At 37.1% G+C, this 15,505-nt stretch overlaps 1 protein-coding gene across 1 annotated transcript in view; it reads right to left on the bottom strand.

The window, feature by feature from the left end:
* Positions 1–1,640: 1,640 nt before the first annotated feature.
* KCTD16 (potassium channel tetramerization domain containing 16) overlaps positions 1,641–15,505 on the bottom strand; it is a 25,242-nt gene continuing 11,377 nt past the window's right edge. The window contains exon 2 of the mRNA XM_015830523.1: positions 1,641–1,792. Coding sequence (XP_015686009.1) covers positions 1,641–1,792 — 152 coding nt within the window. The remainder of the gene's footprint in view (positions 1,793–15,505) is intronic.

The raw sequence follows: 15,505 nt of genomic DNA, 5'->3' as shown, positions 1-15,505 counted from the left end.
CAAAAGCATTTCTTACAAAGCTGAAGGTTTTAAAATGGTGAGAAAGTAGCAAATTCTGATTAGCATTTAAAGAGAATCTTCAAAAGGGCATTTAGAAATATTAATTATTCAATTGGCCTTAACAGCCCATTAGCAGTGCAGATTCTTATCAAAGAAATTTAAAGAACTTTGTTTTTAACCCAATAAGTACTGTAGTACCAATCGACCACTTGAAGTTGTATGACCCAAGTAAGAAATCAAATATTACTGTAATACAAGATTTAAAAAAATTGAGTGAAGCAAAGCTCATGTTAAATTGAGGTGCTAAAAATTTCTGATGCTTTAAGATGCTAGGACGGGGCGGGGGAGCCCTCTTTTGTAAAAGTGCCAGGATACTACCTCCACATGGGAACTTGGGTTTCCTATAAACCCTAGATGTCTCATGAAACAAATTATACTACCTACTACATCTGAATGAATGGACTCAGTTACAGTGCCAAGGGGAGCATTATTGGAAGACTTGAAAAACCAAGTTAGGGACTGATTATCATGGAGAAAATCTATGTGGTCACTAAGAGTCAACACCAACTTGATGGCAAATAATCAATCAGTCAATTGTATCTTCAGACCATACACTCTGATTTACTATTTAATTCTGAATGAATGAAACCTATTCTGTTGCATAAAAGTTAGGTCTGACAAATTGTTGTAGGAGAAGGCCTTTCAATGGTTATGTCTGAGCTTGGAGAAGCTTACTTGATATCCACTGTGTCAACATTTAAACAGAAAAGGGCAACAAAAATGATTAGGGGGGCTGGAGGCTAAAACATATGAAGAATGGTTGCTGGAATTGTCTAGTTTGTTGAAAAGAAGGACTAGGGGTGACATGATAGCACTGGTCCAATATCTCAGGGGTTGCCACAAAGAAGAGAGGTCAACCTATTCTCCAAAGAACCTGAGGGCAGGACAAGAAGCAACGGATGGAAACTAATCAAGGAGAGAAGCAACCTAAGGAGAAATTCCCAGAACAATTAATCAGTGGAACCGCTTGCCTTCAGAAGTTGTGGATGCTCCATCAGTGGAGGTTTTTAAGAAGAGACTAGATAGCCACTTGTCAGAAATGGCATAGGATCTCCTGCTTGAGCAGGGGGTTGGACTAGAATACTTCCAAGGTCCCTTCTAACTCTGTTATAAATCTGGTGAAATTTCCCCACTCAAATACATACACAAATTAGCCAATAAATATTGCTAGTAATTAAGTGAATCAATTTCTTGCTTTGGGTGTATGAGTTCTGTATGTCAGCCCTTTTAAAACATGCAGTAGCTACAATTAAGAACAGCTATACCAAGTGGAAACTCTTAATGAGGAATGGTGTATATTCTCTATACTAGGGATTACAGGACTCCAGTTTAATTAAGCTTAAATAAATGAAGTTGACTGTAAGGTTCTGAGCTTTCTCATTATATGTGCACTGAATATTTATACTATAAGCTAGCATTTGGCAGTATCATTTGAAATTTAGTTTACCAACTTTTTGATGATTTTTTTTTAAAAAGCCACATGAACAGAGCTGTATATTCTGTGTATTCACATAACAGAACACAGATAGAACTTCTGTCTCCCTACTATCAAACTAAATCAACTGCAGCTCATTATTCTATCACTGCTGGAAGTTATTCCTGTTACTTTCCACAGTTTTACTTGGATACTTGAGCACAAATGATTCAGGAGCATAAGGGTAGCTATTACTGTCCTTCTGTTGCAAGTAGTACAAGATAATATCTTTTTGAAAAGCCAAATCCTTCATTCTCCCTTTGTGTGGTAAAAGAATATGGGACAGCAATTACTCTTTCTTGCAGTTGTGGAGGAAAAGCATGAACTGAAATAGTTGTATGGCCAATACAGAAACAAAGCACTTTGCTCAAGACCTTACACAGTGAAGTAGTTCACTGTTGCTAACCTACTGATGCTATGATCAGTATCAGACCTGAATTCCCCAAAGCTCCTTTTTATATCTGATTTTAGATCTGCGAACTCGGCAAGCTCCTGAGGAAAAAAAGGATGCCGTGCACTAGAGCTATGCAACAAGATTTCGAATTCAAAACAGTGGCTTCAAGTTCAAAATAATAGTCCCAACTGGTAGAAATGATTTGTTTCAGATACAGAGAAATCTTTGGGTCTGAAATGAGACATTTGAATTTGAAACAATTGGAAAGTTCTGCACTGCAATTCTCATTTTATGTTTGCTCTGATCTCCAGCTGAAGACCACCTCCGTATAAAAGCTCACCATGCATGATTTCATTTCATTTTCATCCCATATCAGAAAAGCCTTGTTTACACCTGTTTTTCCAGAATTCGAGGTGTTTTTTTTCTTCAGTTGCAGCATCCTGAAAGTATTTCAGAAGGCCTGCCAGGAAATTTGTTGTTCTTGACAATAAAGTACGGTGAGGTTTTTTTCCAGAAGAATGAAATAAATTACACCTTGAGAATTATGGCACTTCAAATGTCACAGGCAGGTTCTCCTCTGCAGTTACCACTGTAGGAGTTTCAAACACTCCAGTGACAGAAATGGACTGAAATGGAAAGTTGTCTGTTGAACAATATATTGTGGGAGGCTAAGGTTGGAGGAAAAGGTGAAAAAAAAGTGTTTGTGTGTGTGTATGTGTGAGTATATAAATGTTATATATAAAGAGGAGTCATAAGACTAGATCTGCTGGATTGAACAAAGTCCCATCTTAGTCCAAAATTTTGTTTCTGACATGTCTCTGGAGTACTCAAAAACAAGAGATGGAAATATGTCTATTTTTCTCACTTGCAATTGGTATTTGGAAGCATAGAGCCTTACTATCGAGGGATAACACAGAGATTTAATGACTAACAATTCTATCAGGTTTAACCAATCCCCTTTTAAAACTCTCCAAAATAATGACCATCACCTTGTCTAATGGTAATAAATTCCATTAATTGGTGATTTATTCAGTTAGTTTTATAAACAATTTTAATTGCAAAGTACATTAAAGCAACAAATGCTAATATAGTACAAATTCAATAGTAGTGATAATCTTCATCTCCATCACCATAAAAATATAATATCACTCTTTATAGCATAACAATCATAATACAATGAAGAAACATAACAATAATATCAATCTCTGGAGACTTTATGAAATATTTATTATTTGTTTACATTTATTGGCTGCTCAACACTAGTGGAGTCTGGGCAGTGGGTAAATCTAAAAAAAATATAGAACAGTTAAAAATATTATACCAAACCAACAGCTTAAGAGTAAAATGATCTAATAAACAACCAAATCAACAAAACAGGGAACATTAAATAAGTAATAAACATAAGCAACATCTTAGCAGCTTTTTAAAACACCGACATGATGATGCTGGACTAATTTTTGAGTAGAATACTTTTTCAAAAGAGAGAGTCACTAATAGAAGATACCCAGCCCTGTAGACCCTGCTAACAGTTTTGCAACTACGGGGCTCAAGAGTTCTCTGATTATATCTGTCTGGATGCCAAAGACCATAGGGAAAACTAGTTTGGTGCAATGATTACTTTAGGAATAAAGACAAGGGGATGACTTTAGGCTAGTCACCCATAGCCTAGGAAAGAAGCAGTGGCAAACCACTTGTCAAGAAAACTTCATAGACCTATTCAGGCAGTAGCCAGGAGTCAAGAATGACTTTGAAGGCACCAAAATCAAGAGTGTAATATTTTGTTACTATAATATTACAATAAAAATAGTATTAGGTTATGTGTATTTTAAGTCCTGGTGGTGCAGTGGTTAGAATGCAGTACTGCAGCCTACTTCTGCTGACTCCTGGCTGCCAGTAGTTTGGCAGTTTGATCCTGACCAGCTCAAGATTGACTCAGCCCTTCCATCCTTCTGAGGTCAGTAAAATCAGGACCCAGATTGTTGGGGGCCATATGCTGACTCTGTAAATTGCTTAGAGAGGGTTGTAAAGCACTATGAAGTGGTATATAAGTCTATGTGCTATTGCTATTTCTATTTCTAGATTTGGTCTGCCTTGGAGGGCTGATATCAGTCTTACAAGTCTGGATGTGCTTCCCTTTCCCTCCATTTATCTTCATGAGAACTTTTGGAAGTCATATCTGAGATGCTTTTTCAAATTACATTTTTGTTCTAGACTCTTTTACGTGACTGTTGTCTTGGTTGCAAATCTGTTCCTCGGAGTTATTCCTTCTGCCTACTACAGATCACAGCTGCTTTCTGAACTCACGTTGACTTACTGGAACTAAACCTGAGTTTGTTCCTCCTGTTCTAAACTCTCAAAGCCTCCAGACACATCGGGATTATGTAATTATCTGAAAGAATTCTTCCTTTTATCGGTGGTAAGTCTTCCTCCAATCAGTTGCTTTGGATGGTTCCTTGTCCCAGTACTTTGGCTGAGGGATAAAACAATCCCCTCCCCACTTTTCCTTGCCCCATATAATTTTCATATAGACAAAAATCAGAAAATCATATACTGTCAGTCTTTTGACACTAAGTTTCAAAGAAAAGGAATAAATTACAAATGTCATAGATTGGCAAGGACCACAATAATGACTGTATCCATCAACTAATTTATACCTAACCTGCTTGAAGTAAAAATAACAAGAACATAAGTTCAGCGCCTGGGTTAACTACATCTCCTATGTGTTTAGTTAAATCCTAACACCATCTGTTCAGCTGAGATTTCCATGCAGTACCCAAGATGCCAAATCACAATTATGTTACTAAGTATTGCAGCCTCCTCATTTGCAAAATAACTTGTTACACTGTTTGAATGAAAAGAGGAGCCAAGGGTGGCTAACTTGGTGCACAACAGCTTGTGGCCTATACAGAGGTTGAGTAAACATGGCACAGAGTTCTAAGGGAACCTAAAGTATCTATCACCTCCACTGGGAACATGAAAACCAGTCAACTGGGTTAAGCAAGATATGAAAACGATCTAGCAAAATAAAGGACTCTCCCATTGAATTGATGATCATTATGCTCATGCTAAATGTGCACATGACTGATAGAAGGTGAGCAAGGAACACTTTTTTTCTTCCAAGGAAATATAGTGTCTTGCTTCTTTAAACAACATTGGTGTGGAGGGGAAGCCCTCTTATTAAGCAGAGTAATACAGCTCCACAAAGAGAAGGTATGAGGTATAAGGAAAGAGCAACAAACTGTGTGTTATTTCATTTGATACTACTTTATTGTTACTACCTGAGACAGAAAGAGGTGCTTGTGAGGTTTTCTGCTTCATTGGAGAAAGATAACTTTAGTTACAGTGCTCCTTAACATGGGCAAGGAAGGAGGGAAAAAAATAGTGTTCAACCTCAGTCAAGAAAATGTGTTGGAGACGGACCTTCTCACACATCCCAGCGAGAAGAAACAATGCCAGAAACGAGCTTGATTGGCAGCTACAAAGTTTCATCTGTGCACTGTATCAGACAGATCACAAGCTACAAGACCTCTGCTCCCTCAAAAAGGAAGGAAGATCAAACCTGTCAAACAGGCAGCACAAGATGAAAGAACAAAGAAGTCAACTGACACTGTTAAGAAGTCAATGGAGAGAAGGTAGAAAGGTGGGAAGAGGATATAGATAGGATACCGAATTTCTACCTTCTCTCTCCCCCTCTCTTTCTTCTCTCTCTTATATATATAGAGTGAGAGAGACATACAGCAAGGCAAAATATTTTACAATATTTTTAAAATGCTGTTCCAAGTTTCCTTTTCACTAATAATAATTATTTTTGTTGCAAATATTTTTAACTGCATTTAATGGATAGCATAAAGTACCCATAGGTACCACACAGAATCACCTGCCAGCCTAATATTATTGCACAAAAGCCTATTTATTTGAACAATCCCTTTGTCAATTATATAAAGCAATTTATATAGTCATCACTATTTGGTTAAGCCCATTTATGAGCTCCCTAATTATTACTATTTTTCAGTGACTATCTTCATTGGGTGAAGTGCTGAGGCTTCTCTCTTCCGCAGTATTGCAAACAGTGGTCTTCCTGGAGCAAGTTCATATATTTTTGTTTATTTGCATATTTCCAAGGCCGCCCTAAAGTATTCTCAGACAAATCAGTGAAGTTCTGAGCTGAGGCTTTAGTTCAACTAGTATTCTATATATAAGCAAACAGAATTCCACATGATTCATCTGGCATCAACCCAAAAAAAGCCCTCTTATTATAGTGCTATTTTTTTGAAATACCCATCCCCAAAATAATAACTGCACTGATTTCATTAGTATTAAAATGCTAAAAGACTTTTATTCACTTCATATTCAATTTTTCCAACACATTAAATGTGCCACTTATATATACTGCATTAGCTATAATGTAATAATATTTCTAGTACTTAACACTGTATTTAATGTGTATTTGACAGTCTGAATGATTAAATAAACAGGAATACACACATATATTTTTTTAGCTTTGAAGCCACTAGTGGTTAAGGCAACCGACTAGAAACCAGGAAAATATAAGTCCTAATACTGTCATAGGCATGAAAGCTGGCTGGATGTCTTTGGGCCAGTCTCTTTCTCTCAGCCCAATTCACTCCACAGGGTTGTTGTGAGGCAAAAAAGAGGAGAAAGGAGTATTAGATATATTCACTACCTTGGATTATTTATTAAAAAAAATACAGGCAGGATAAAAAAAATCTAAATTAGTTTCTCTCAGATATTACTAACAATATTTTTCCCCCAAAAAATGAGAATTGTTTTATCTTCTAAAAGAATTCTGAAAATTACACTTTTGGGAATTTTTTAAAAGGAGGAGATTAGGGGTTGATTCGGGGGGGTGCGAACATTTATGTGAATTGTCTTCCCCAGACATAGATGCAATTTCCCCTTTTATTTATAACTCTTAAAATCCTATTGCTTCTTCTTTTTCCTCCTTTTCACTTTTGGTCAAAAACCAAAGCACCATTTACCTTTTAATTGTTGGCACTAGGAACACTCCATCGGAGTAACAGTGCTAAATTATTTTATATTCCTTATTTATTTGCAATAGGAAAACAATCATTGAATGAAAAAATAATACAATCAAGCATCCATTTTTTGTTTTCATTTTTACATGAGCAGCTTACCGCACAAGGAATGACTGTCAAGATAAAATGTCCCACAAAACATTAGTGTACGCTTCCCCAACCTAGCACCTTCCAGAATTTTCATGCCCATTGAATATTCTGGGCATTGTAATTCCACAGACTTGGAAAGCCACCCAAGTCCTGAAAGCATTAATGGTTACCAGACCTCCAGCCAAAGAAGATGTCCTCCATTTTGTCTTCATGCCCCCATTTGGCTGACAATGTAATAATGTCGAGCTTTCGGAGTTTCTCTTTCAAAAATAATTGACTCTTTTCACAATCGTCATTCAAATGTTTGTCTGCTGTGGCCTTGTATATTGTCTTCTTCTTTCTTTTGTTTATCAACAGACTCAACAGCCTAGATTTATGTTAATTTCAGCAATCAGCTTCAATCCAGTTCCTTCCAATTTATGCTCAATATAGTCTGTAGTTCATATGCCCCTTCATATGTTTCTATGGTGAAATTGGAAAAGCACATCATCATTGATTCTATATTATCACTGGCATATGTTCTTGAAAATAAAGATTTGTTGGAAAAATATTGCAACTGAAAAACCAGTCTTTTTGATACTGGAAAAAGTAATTTAATGCACTTGTACTCCTGGGTACATTTTTGCTGTGATCTTTGTCACAGATGCCAAAAATCGTACAAAGTTAGTATGTCCTTTTTCCCACATTGTCTTCTTTTCCAACAATCCATATCATCCTTTGCCTATTCACATATCTATTAACCCTATATGCATCACTTAATGATAGATTTATCACATAATAAGATATAGTTTTCCTATGTTCATTATTTACCTTACAATGACTGAACATCATAAAGAAAAAAAGCTTTTTCATAGGGATTTACAATCTGATATATTTGCTGCTATATATCTGCTAACTTTGCTGCTAACTTGGCCCTCTTTACATTAGCATTCATAGCACCATGCAGCTTCATAAACTAAGCAAGTTTTATTTTGTGGTTTAAGAGACTAGTATAAGTGAATCCAGCCCTTGGGCCTGGAGGGTTAATCAATTAGCAAATGTTTAATTTAAGGAGGGACTACAGTACCCAGAGAAATCAGTGAGGCTGGGACGTGTGTGTTTGTGTGTGTGTGTGTGTGTGTGTGTGTGTGTTAGAGAAAGAGCAAGGAATATATATGTATAGGATATACATTTTAATAACTCTGTAATCCCTTGCATTGGGATGGAATCAAGATGCAAGGAAACAGAGCTCAAATGTTTACTGGCCGGATGCCCTTCCTGATGCCTATGTGGAGTTCACAGCAGACAATAACTCATTGCACCCAGAGACAGAAATATCTGTCACTACCTAGGATCGAGCTCACAGCTTCCTGATTGTGAGGTGAGAGTTCCACCTCTAGGCAGTGGTGGAATTCAAATATGTGAACAACCGGTTCTCTGTGTGGATACCGCTTCCGGAAGTCCATTCTGGGCCTGGGTAACAAAAAATTAGCTACCGGTTCTGCCGAAGTGGTGTGAACTGGCTGAATCCCACCACTGACTCTAGGCCACCACAATGCTCCATATAGGCTATACCAGGCATGTCAAACTCGTGACATCACATGACATCGCATGCCGTATCACGACTTTTTCCCCATTACTGGCAATGGGGTGGGCATGGTTTCAGCATGACGCATCCAGCCCACAGGCTGGCAGTTTGACATGCCTGGGCAATGCAATCATCATTTTAGCCATTGTCTATCCACTGCAGGATGAAGGCCTCTCTTTCTTTTGCCAGTTGGGCCTGCAATACAGTACTTGCTGATGTTGTCGATCCATCTTGCTTTAAGTCTCTTTTGTGGATGCTTTTTATCATGGGATCCATTCTGTGACTGCCTTGGTCCACCTGCCCTCAGTTCTTCTTGCTATGTGACCAGCCCATTTCCATTTCAGTTCTTTTACTCTCTTGATGATATTGCATACTTTCGTTTGTTCTCTAATCCATGTGCAGGTCTTTCTATTTTGTCTTGTAATACTGAGCATGTACTGTATCTTTCCATGGCTCTTTGCGCCACTCGTAGCTTTTGTATCGATTGTGAGGTTAATGCCCATGTTTCACTGGCATATGTTAGAGCAGGTAGCACACACTGAACAAAAACATTTCTCTTCAGGCATAGGGGGAGGAGGTTCTGGAAAATTATGCTTACCTTGCTGAATGCCTGCCAACCACATTTAACACACTGTTCAATTTCCTTTATTGTATCACCTTCCATTGAGATCCATTGACCAAGGTATATGTAGTGGTCTACAACATCTAGTTCTTCTCCAGTTATAATTTTTTTTATTAGTGAATTTATTAAACATAATGTGGCTCTTTTTCAGGTTTATTGTTAAGCCAAATGGTTCTCCTGCTTCATGCAGCTCTTGTATGTGTCTTTGTAACTATTCTGAGTCTTGTGAGGAGAGAACAACATCATCTGCAAATCTTAAGTGATTTAAATAGGTGCCATTGATTTTTATCCCATATTTTGCCCAGTCTAGTTTGTGAAATACTTTTTCAAAGCAGTCTGAGAAAAAGATAGGTGATAGGATAGCTATACAATATACGTAGGATATATCATATATATTTTTATTTGCTTAGTGACAATTCTAAACTTAACTCTCCTTTAAATACTGTAAAGTCCCAAAATTACAATAATTTTTAAATGAGCATTCCCTGTGTCTGCCTATGGGATCCCACCGAGTTATTTGTTGTCCCTTTCTTACAATTATTGCTTTTAAAGTCAAAGAAATAGCTTGTAGTGTTAAGTGCTTTCTCTTCAGGAGTGAGGCAAATTCAACCACACACTCACCACCTGAAGCTCACAGCTTCAGACTGTTACAAAAACCTTTCAGGTGCCTGGAGGGAAATAAAGTATAGTCACAACATCTGTAGAGAAGATATCTAGCCACCAAGCCTACAAAACTGATGCCTCCTACCAGCAACTTTAGACCCACTATACAAGTTAATTTAAAAAAAAACAACCGTATGTACTCACTTTTACTTTTATATGATTAAAAAAAAAACCCAAGAGATTGCCAGAGTTAATCAGTAAGCATCTGAAATGCTATTGCTTTTCAGGATAGCAAATTCAACAGAAGTGGGAAGGGTGGCAGAATAAAAGAGCAAGTTTTGTGAGTCAGATACTTGCAGTGACATTGAGATGCAAATACCAAAAGTTGGTATTTTGTGTCACAAAGTCCCAATTAATTTCATTTTGGGGTGTGGGGTGTTACTTTGTTTTATACCAAACGCCCAAGGAAATATATATTGTTAAATTGGGATCCACTTGGGGATGGATGAAATTTGTCATTTTTCCTTGCTATAATATTTACATGTCATTTCAGAAAGTATTTTTTAAGTCTTCATAACATTTTCGATACATTTTTGTATATAGTTGTCTGAGTGAATATGTATTGTGTTGTATCTTTTGTTTTTAATTGGGGAACAGCAGCACCGCGTTCGGAGAATGTTAAAACAGATGATTGTAAAGTGGTCCACATGAAAGTCAAAGAAATACAAATAATTGGGTTGGATGAAAATATTAAATCAAATCTAACTTGCCTTCATTCCAAATTGTTTAGTTCTTTCTTCATTAAAAATGTTTAATGTAGTTTGCATACAAAGTAAGCCTAATGCAAAATAAATTATCAGCATATATGTTAGTCTTTTGGGCTAAGAGCTTCCTACCTTTTCTCTTTATTGGTATTCTCCCTGAGCTGGCACCAGATTCCAATGGGTTCTCTTGAATATGACTGTAGATAACCCCCCTCGTCCAGCAGCGTGACTGATTCCCTTTCCATGATAAATGTCAATGGCTCAGTAGAGAAGCCATCTTCCCTATCTATTCTGCAATACTCAAACACCACCTAAAATACTGCATTGAGTTCCAGGCACTGCATGAGAGGAAGAACATTGATAAACTGGTGTCTATCCAGTAGAAAACAACTAAGATGATTGGGGACATGGAAGGAAAAACTTATGATGAATAATTGGAAGTGCTGTGGAAGTTCATTGTGGAGAAAAGAAAATTACAGAGACATGACAACTGCCTCCCAGTTATTTAGGCTACTGTGTAGAAAATGGACAGAATTGTTCACAGTTGTTCCAGGAGATAGGACAAGGAACAATGGGCTTAAAATAAAAGGATGTAAATTTCAATAGGATATCAGGGAAAATTCCTAATGCTAAGAGCTGTTCAGAGAGTGGGAGGCAATGCTCTTATTTGCTGGATGCGTGAACTGGATTGGATAACCCTGTGTTGAGGACACTGCAGTAGACGATTCCTGCACTAGGCATGAGTTAGGCCAGATCAGGGGTCTTCAAACTTGGCCCTTTTATGACTTGTGGACAACTCCCAGAATTCCTCAGCCAGCGTGCCTGGCTGAGGAATTCTGGGAGTTGAAGTCCACAAGTCATAAAGGGGCCAAGTTTGAAGACCCCTGGGCTAGATAATCTCTAAAATCCTTTGGAATCCTTATAGTCTATGACAGGAATGATTCTAGCAGTGATAGACAGTGTCTATCATGAGGAAGAATCCAGTCAAGTTAACATTATAGCCAACGACTCGTGCCATAGAGCATGGCTTTTGGCAGCCCACCATTCTAGATAAAGACAAGGAATGTGTCACTCTCCAAGAAACTGGAATTGCAGAGTAACACAATTTTTATCTGCTATAGTTCATGTTTGAGAAACAAACCACTGTGAAAAGGGTTTGGGGGTTTTTTTTGGTTCTTAGGGGAATATGCAAAATGACAAGCTAGTCCTCTCTCTTATTTTCTTTATAGAGAGCAAGATATACATAGGACCCCCTGTGTTGTAAGTTGATATAAAAGAACTTGACAACTATTTGTTCATTTCCAGCTTTCTTGGTTTTTTTAAAAAATAAAATGACTCACTGAAATGTGGCATCACAGAATCTAGTGTTATTATCTCCTGCTAGAATCACAGTCTGTTCAATTTGATAGACATGTGACTACTTTTCTTCTTGGCTGCCAATCAAGTAATCTTATTCCTAGAATGAACATACTTTATGACATGCCTGTTGTTGTGGAATGAATCTATATCTACATCTATATCTACATCTATATACAGGATACATACATAACTGATTTTAAGTTTAAGTTTTCAACCATTATTTATAGAATTGTAATGACAATTATGGCATTATTTCAAGTTAAGCTCAACTTATTGTAATTGTCAAAAAGGTCCAGGCTTAAAATCAGTGAAAAAAACAATTAAAAAGTATAGTGTAATATATGCTGCTAAGCCATGTGTGTAATCACTTTGTTTTTAAATGAAAGCACAGTAAAAATGACATGAGGCATCTGACTGAAGCTTCTTTACTCTGAAACTTCCCTAAATGTTTTTTTTCTTCCTGATCATTTTTTTCTCTCATAAGTCACCACTTCACAATATGTAATTTAGCAAAAGTGGAGGGGAGCTTGTTTTAGGGGAGGTAACAGGCCTACAGAGATACATCAGGTGACAATAAGGCTAAACATACAAATGCTAGACTTACCAAGAAATTCTGCTTGTGATCATTAACCTTCAGGATTTTAGTGGATCAAGTCATACAGTATATGGAAGACTTGCAGTCGAAGAGAACATACGGTGTCCAGTATTATTTTACTCCCTCCCCAATCATAATCATATATATCATTGTAATTCATCAGAGCCTTTTCATAGAAAGCCACTCAATAAGTTTCAGAAGAAACTGAAACTTGATTTTAATATTCAACAGATTATTCATCACACTATCATAACTTTCTGCTTAGAGTCATGAATCTATATTGAATCTATTCCTATAGATATGCCATGTGATCCAGCTGTATGGATAGAGATAAATCATACATTTGGGGAAAACTTTTTTATTCAATCACAAGCTCTTCTGTCTGTCATCCCACTTATTTCTCTTTCTAGAACAGATCCTTTAAGTCTGAGGTATATACCCCATGTCTACCACATAATAGGAGGATTGAATTGCATGCCAATTCTTCTTTCTCACATTCTCTTCAATCCGGGACATGCAATATATTATACATATAGTGAATAGCCATTCTCTACAACATCCATGTGGGATACCTTTTCCAGTAAATATATGAGCAGGATCATTTTTTTCACAATCAAACCATTTCAGTGCAGAAAATTACCAGCATTCAGTTTCAATTGACTCGGGGAACCTAAGCTGCAAAACTCCAAGGAAGTAACATAAATGTTCTTATTTAATATTTCTTGAATATTGCTATGAATTAGAATCATTTTCATCTTCCATTTAGGGAAATTCTACTCTGCATCAAGGGACGGTGTTTTGGTTCCATCAATTCGCATCCTGTACTCAATCTGTCTTGCACTCTGGCACTGCATAAATCCAACAGCACTTGAACTTCCTTCCTCCCACACTTCCTCTCGTACACTCTGAGTACTTTGGAACTCTGGCTCTCATGAGAAATCATTACATTTTAGAACAATCAGCAGTTTGTGTCATCTTCTGCACAGCGCAATAACTTCAAAATGTGCTTTGCTTTTAGATAATAACTGGACCTATTAAAAAGGCAGTTGGAGATCTCAAGATGCTTCTCACCAAAAATGTAGCTGCAACCTCCATATTAAAGAAGTCCACTTAAGAAACAATCAAAAATCTGCAGAGTGGTCTCATGTCCCAACTCTCTCCTACTTTGGCTACCATTCCCTAATTAATTACTGTCATATGTTCTGGTAATTAGCATCAGTATGTTTATCCTTTTGAAGGATAGATAGCAAATGCTTATTTTCAAATGGAGTCAACCGATATTAGTTTAGGTCACTTTGGAGTATACAGACAGTTGCATTAACCATGAATTTGAGGCTGGATTTTTAGGATGAGTTTGGGGAGGGATTGTTTATTTTATTTTTATTTTAGGGATTGTACTATGATGGGAAACGGTCACTTCGGTTTTCAGAGGAGGATTCTTAAAGCTACGTAAAAGTAGACAAGGCCTGCCAGTTGCCCACCTCTTGTCTAAAGCAAGCATAAAACATTCAAGGCACAAACCATTGCAGGAGCATCTTCCCACAGTCACACAATGCCCCTCTTCCCCATGAAATAAGAGATTCTGCATGGTTCCTTCTTCATTGTGCAGCACGTCAAGGCTGCACAACTGCTTATAGCGTATCTAGAAAATAATATCCATATCTGTATATTTGTACCCAGAGTTCATCAGTAATTCTGCAATCAAGTGCTGTAGTGATATATTAAGGAAAAGAAAGAAACTCTGCTTGGTAGTCTCATTTACAAAACAAGATGACTCACTCTAAACTTTGTTTTACATTTTTGAATCGTCATGAGATAAATAAATGATGGACTGCATAAATCCCAATGGTCAATTCTGCCTAGCTGAGAGTGCAAATAGGTAATGAATCATTCACCCATATTACTGGAGATCACAGGGGTTGAATTACATTGCAATCCTCTCTGAATATGCAGGTTTGAGAATGTTTGACAAGTAGACTATGTTATTTTCTGAAGAACATAATCTCTTTCTTTTCTGCTTTTTATCTTTGCAACAGAACTGCCTATGGAAAGCAACATGGGTCGCTATTATTGTGAAATTATTAGAGATAAGACCAAAAAGTTTCTGGAACAATGTAGATAGGATTTCATACTCCTCCTAGTACTCAATTTCACAGCAAAGTTTGAATTAGTGGAACTCCGTTCCTTTAACTAGGTGGCATATAGACCTCGGTAAAGTATATGTGAAAATGTTTTTCTGACACTATTCGTAAGACCTTTTTCAGTTTGTGAAAGTTGTAAAATTTGACCTTATAGAAATATATGAACCCTGCATTTCCATCTGAATATATCAGCAGGAATAAAATATGCTTAATGGATTCAAAGCTCTATATTATCTCCTGTGTTTTCACTATCCTTTAGCCATGCCTTGTAAGTTCGATTCTATGTGTGTATGCGTTATGTTTGTCTAGGCACAAATACTCACACACAGTACTTTCCAAGCTATTTGATAAGGCGATGAACTGACTTGGAGTCTACAAACACAAACAACAATCAAATGCCACAATCAAAGTACAGGGCCAGGTGACTATGTCATTTCTTTTAAAGATCATGATATTATGCTGACATTCCAGACATGCTGAGAGAGGGAGGTAAAATGCAAATCTGCCTCCATAAGCATTTGGGAAGCATTTCCCATGGTCATGTGTCCGTCACGTTATGATTTTCCGTAAGCGGAGAATATATTTTCACTGAAACCTCTGCACCTTATACCGTTAACTATTTCTTCATATTCATAGCAGATTTGAGCAGCAGAATGAAGAAGCCAAATACACTTTGGAGAAAAGTAAGGTGAAAAATGGGGCCATCTCCTTGGGGGCTGAATAATGAATCAAAGTAGCTAGTCATTTGAAGGCTCAGAAAGCCTGTTAATTAATTTACA

This window comes from Protobothrops mucrosquamatus, unplaced genomic scaffold (genome assembly GCF_001527695.2).
Source record: "Protobothrops mucrosquamatus isolate PMUCROS unplaced genomic scaffold, P.Mucros_1.0 scaffold_245, whole genome shotgun sequence".
Taxonomy (NCBI): Eukaryota; Metazoa; Chordata; class Lepidosauria; order Squamata; family Viperidae; genus Protobothrops; species Protobothrops mucrosquamatus.
The sequence above is the reverse complement of the archived record's forward strand: the minus strand, read 5'-3'. Positions and strand labels throughout refer to the sequence as shown.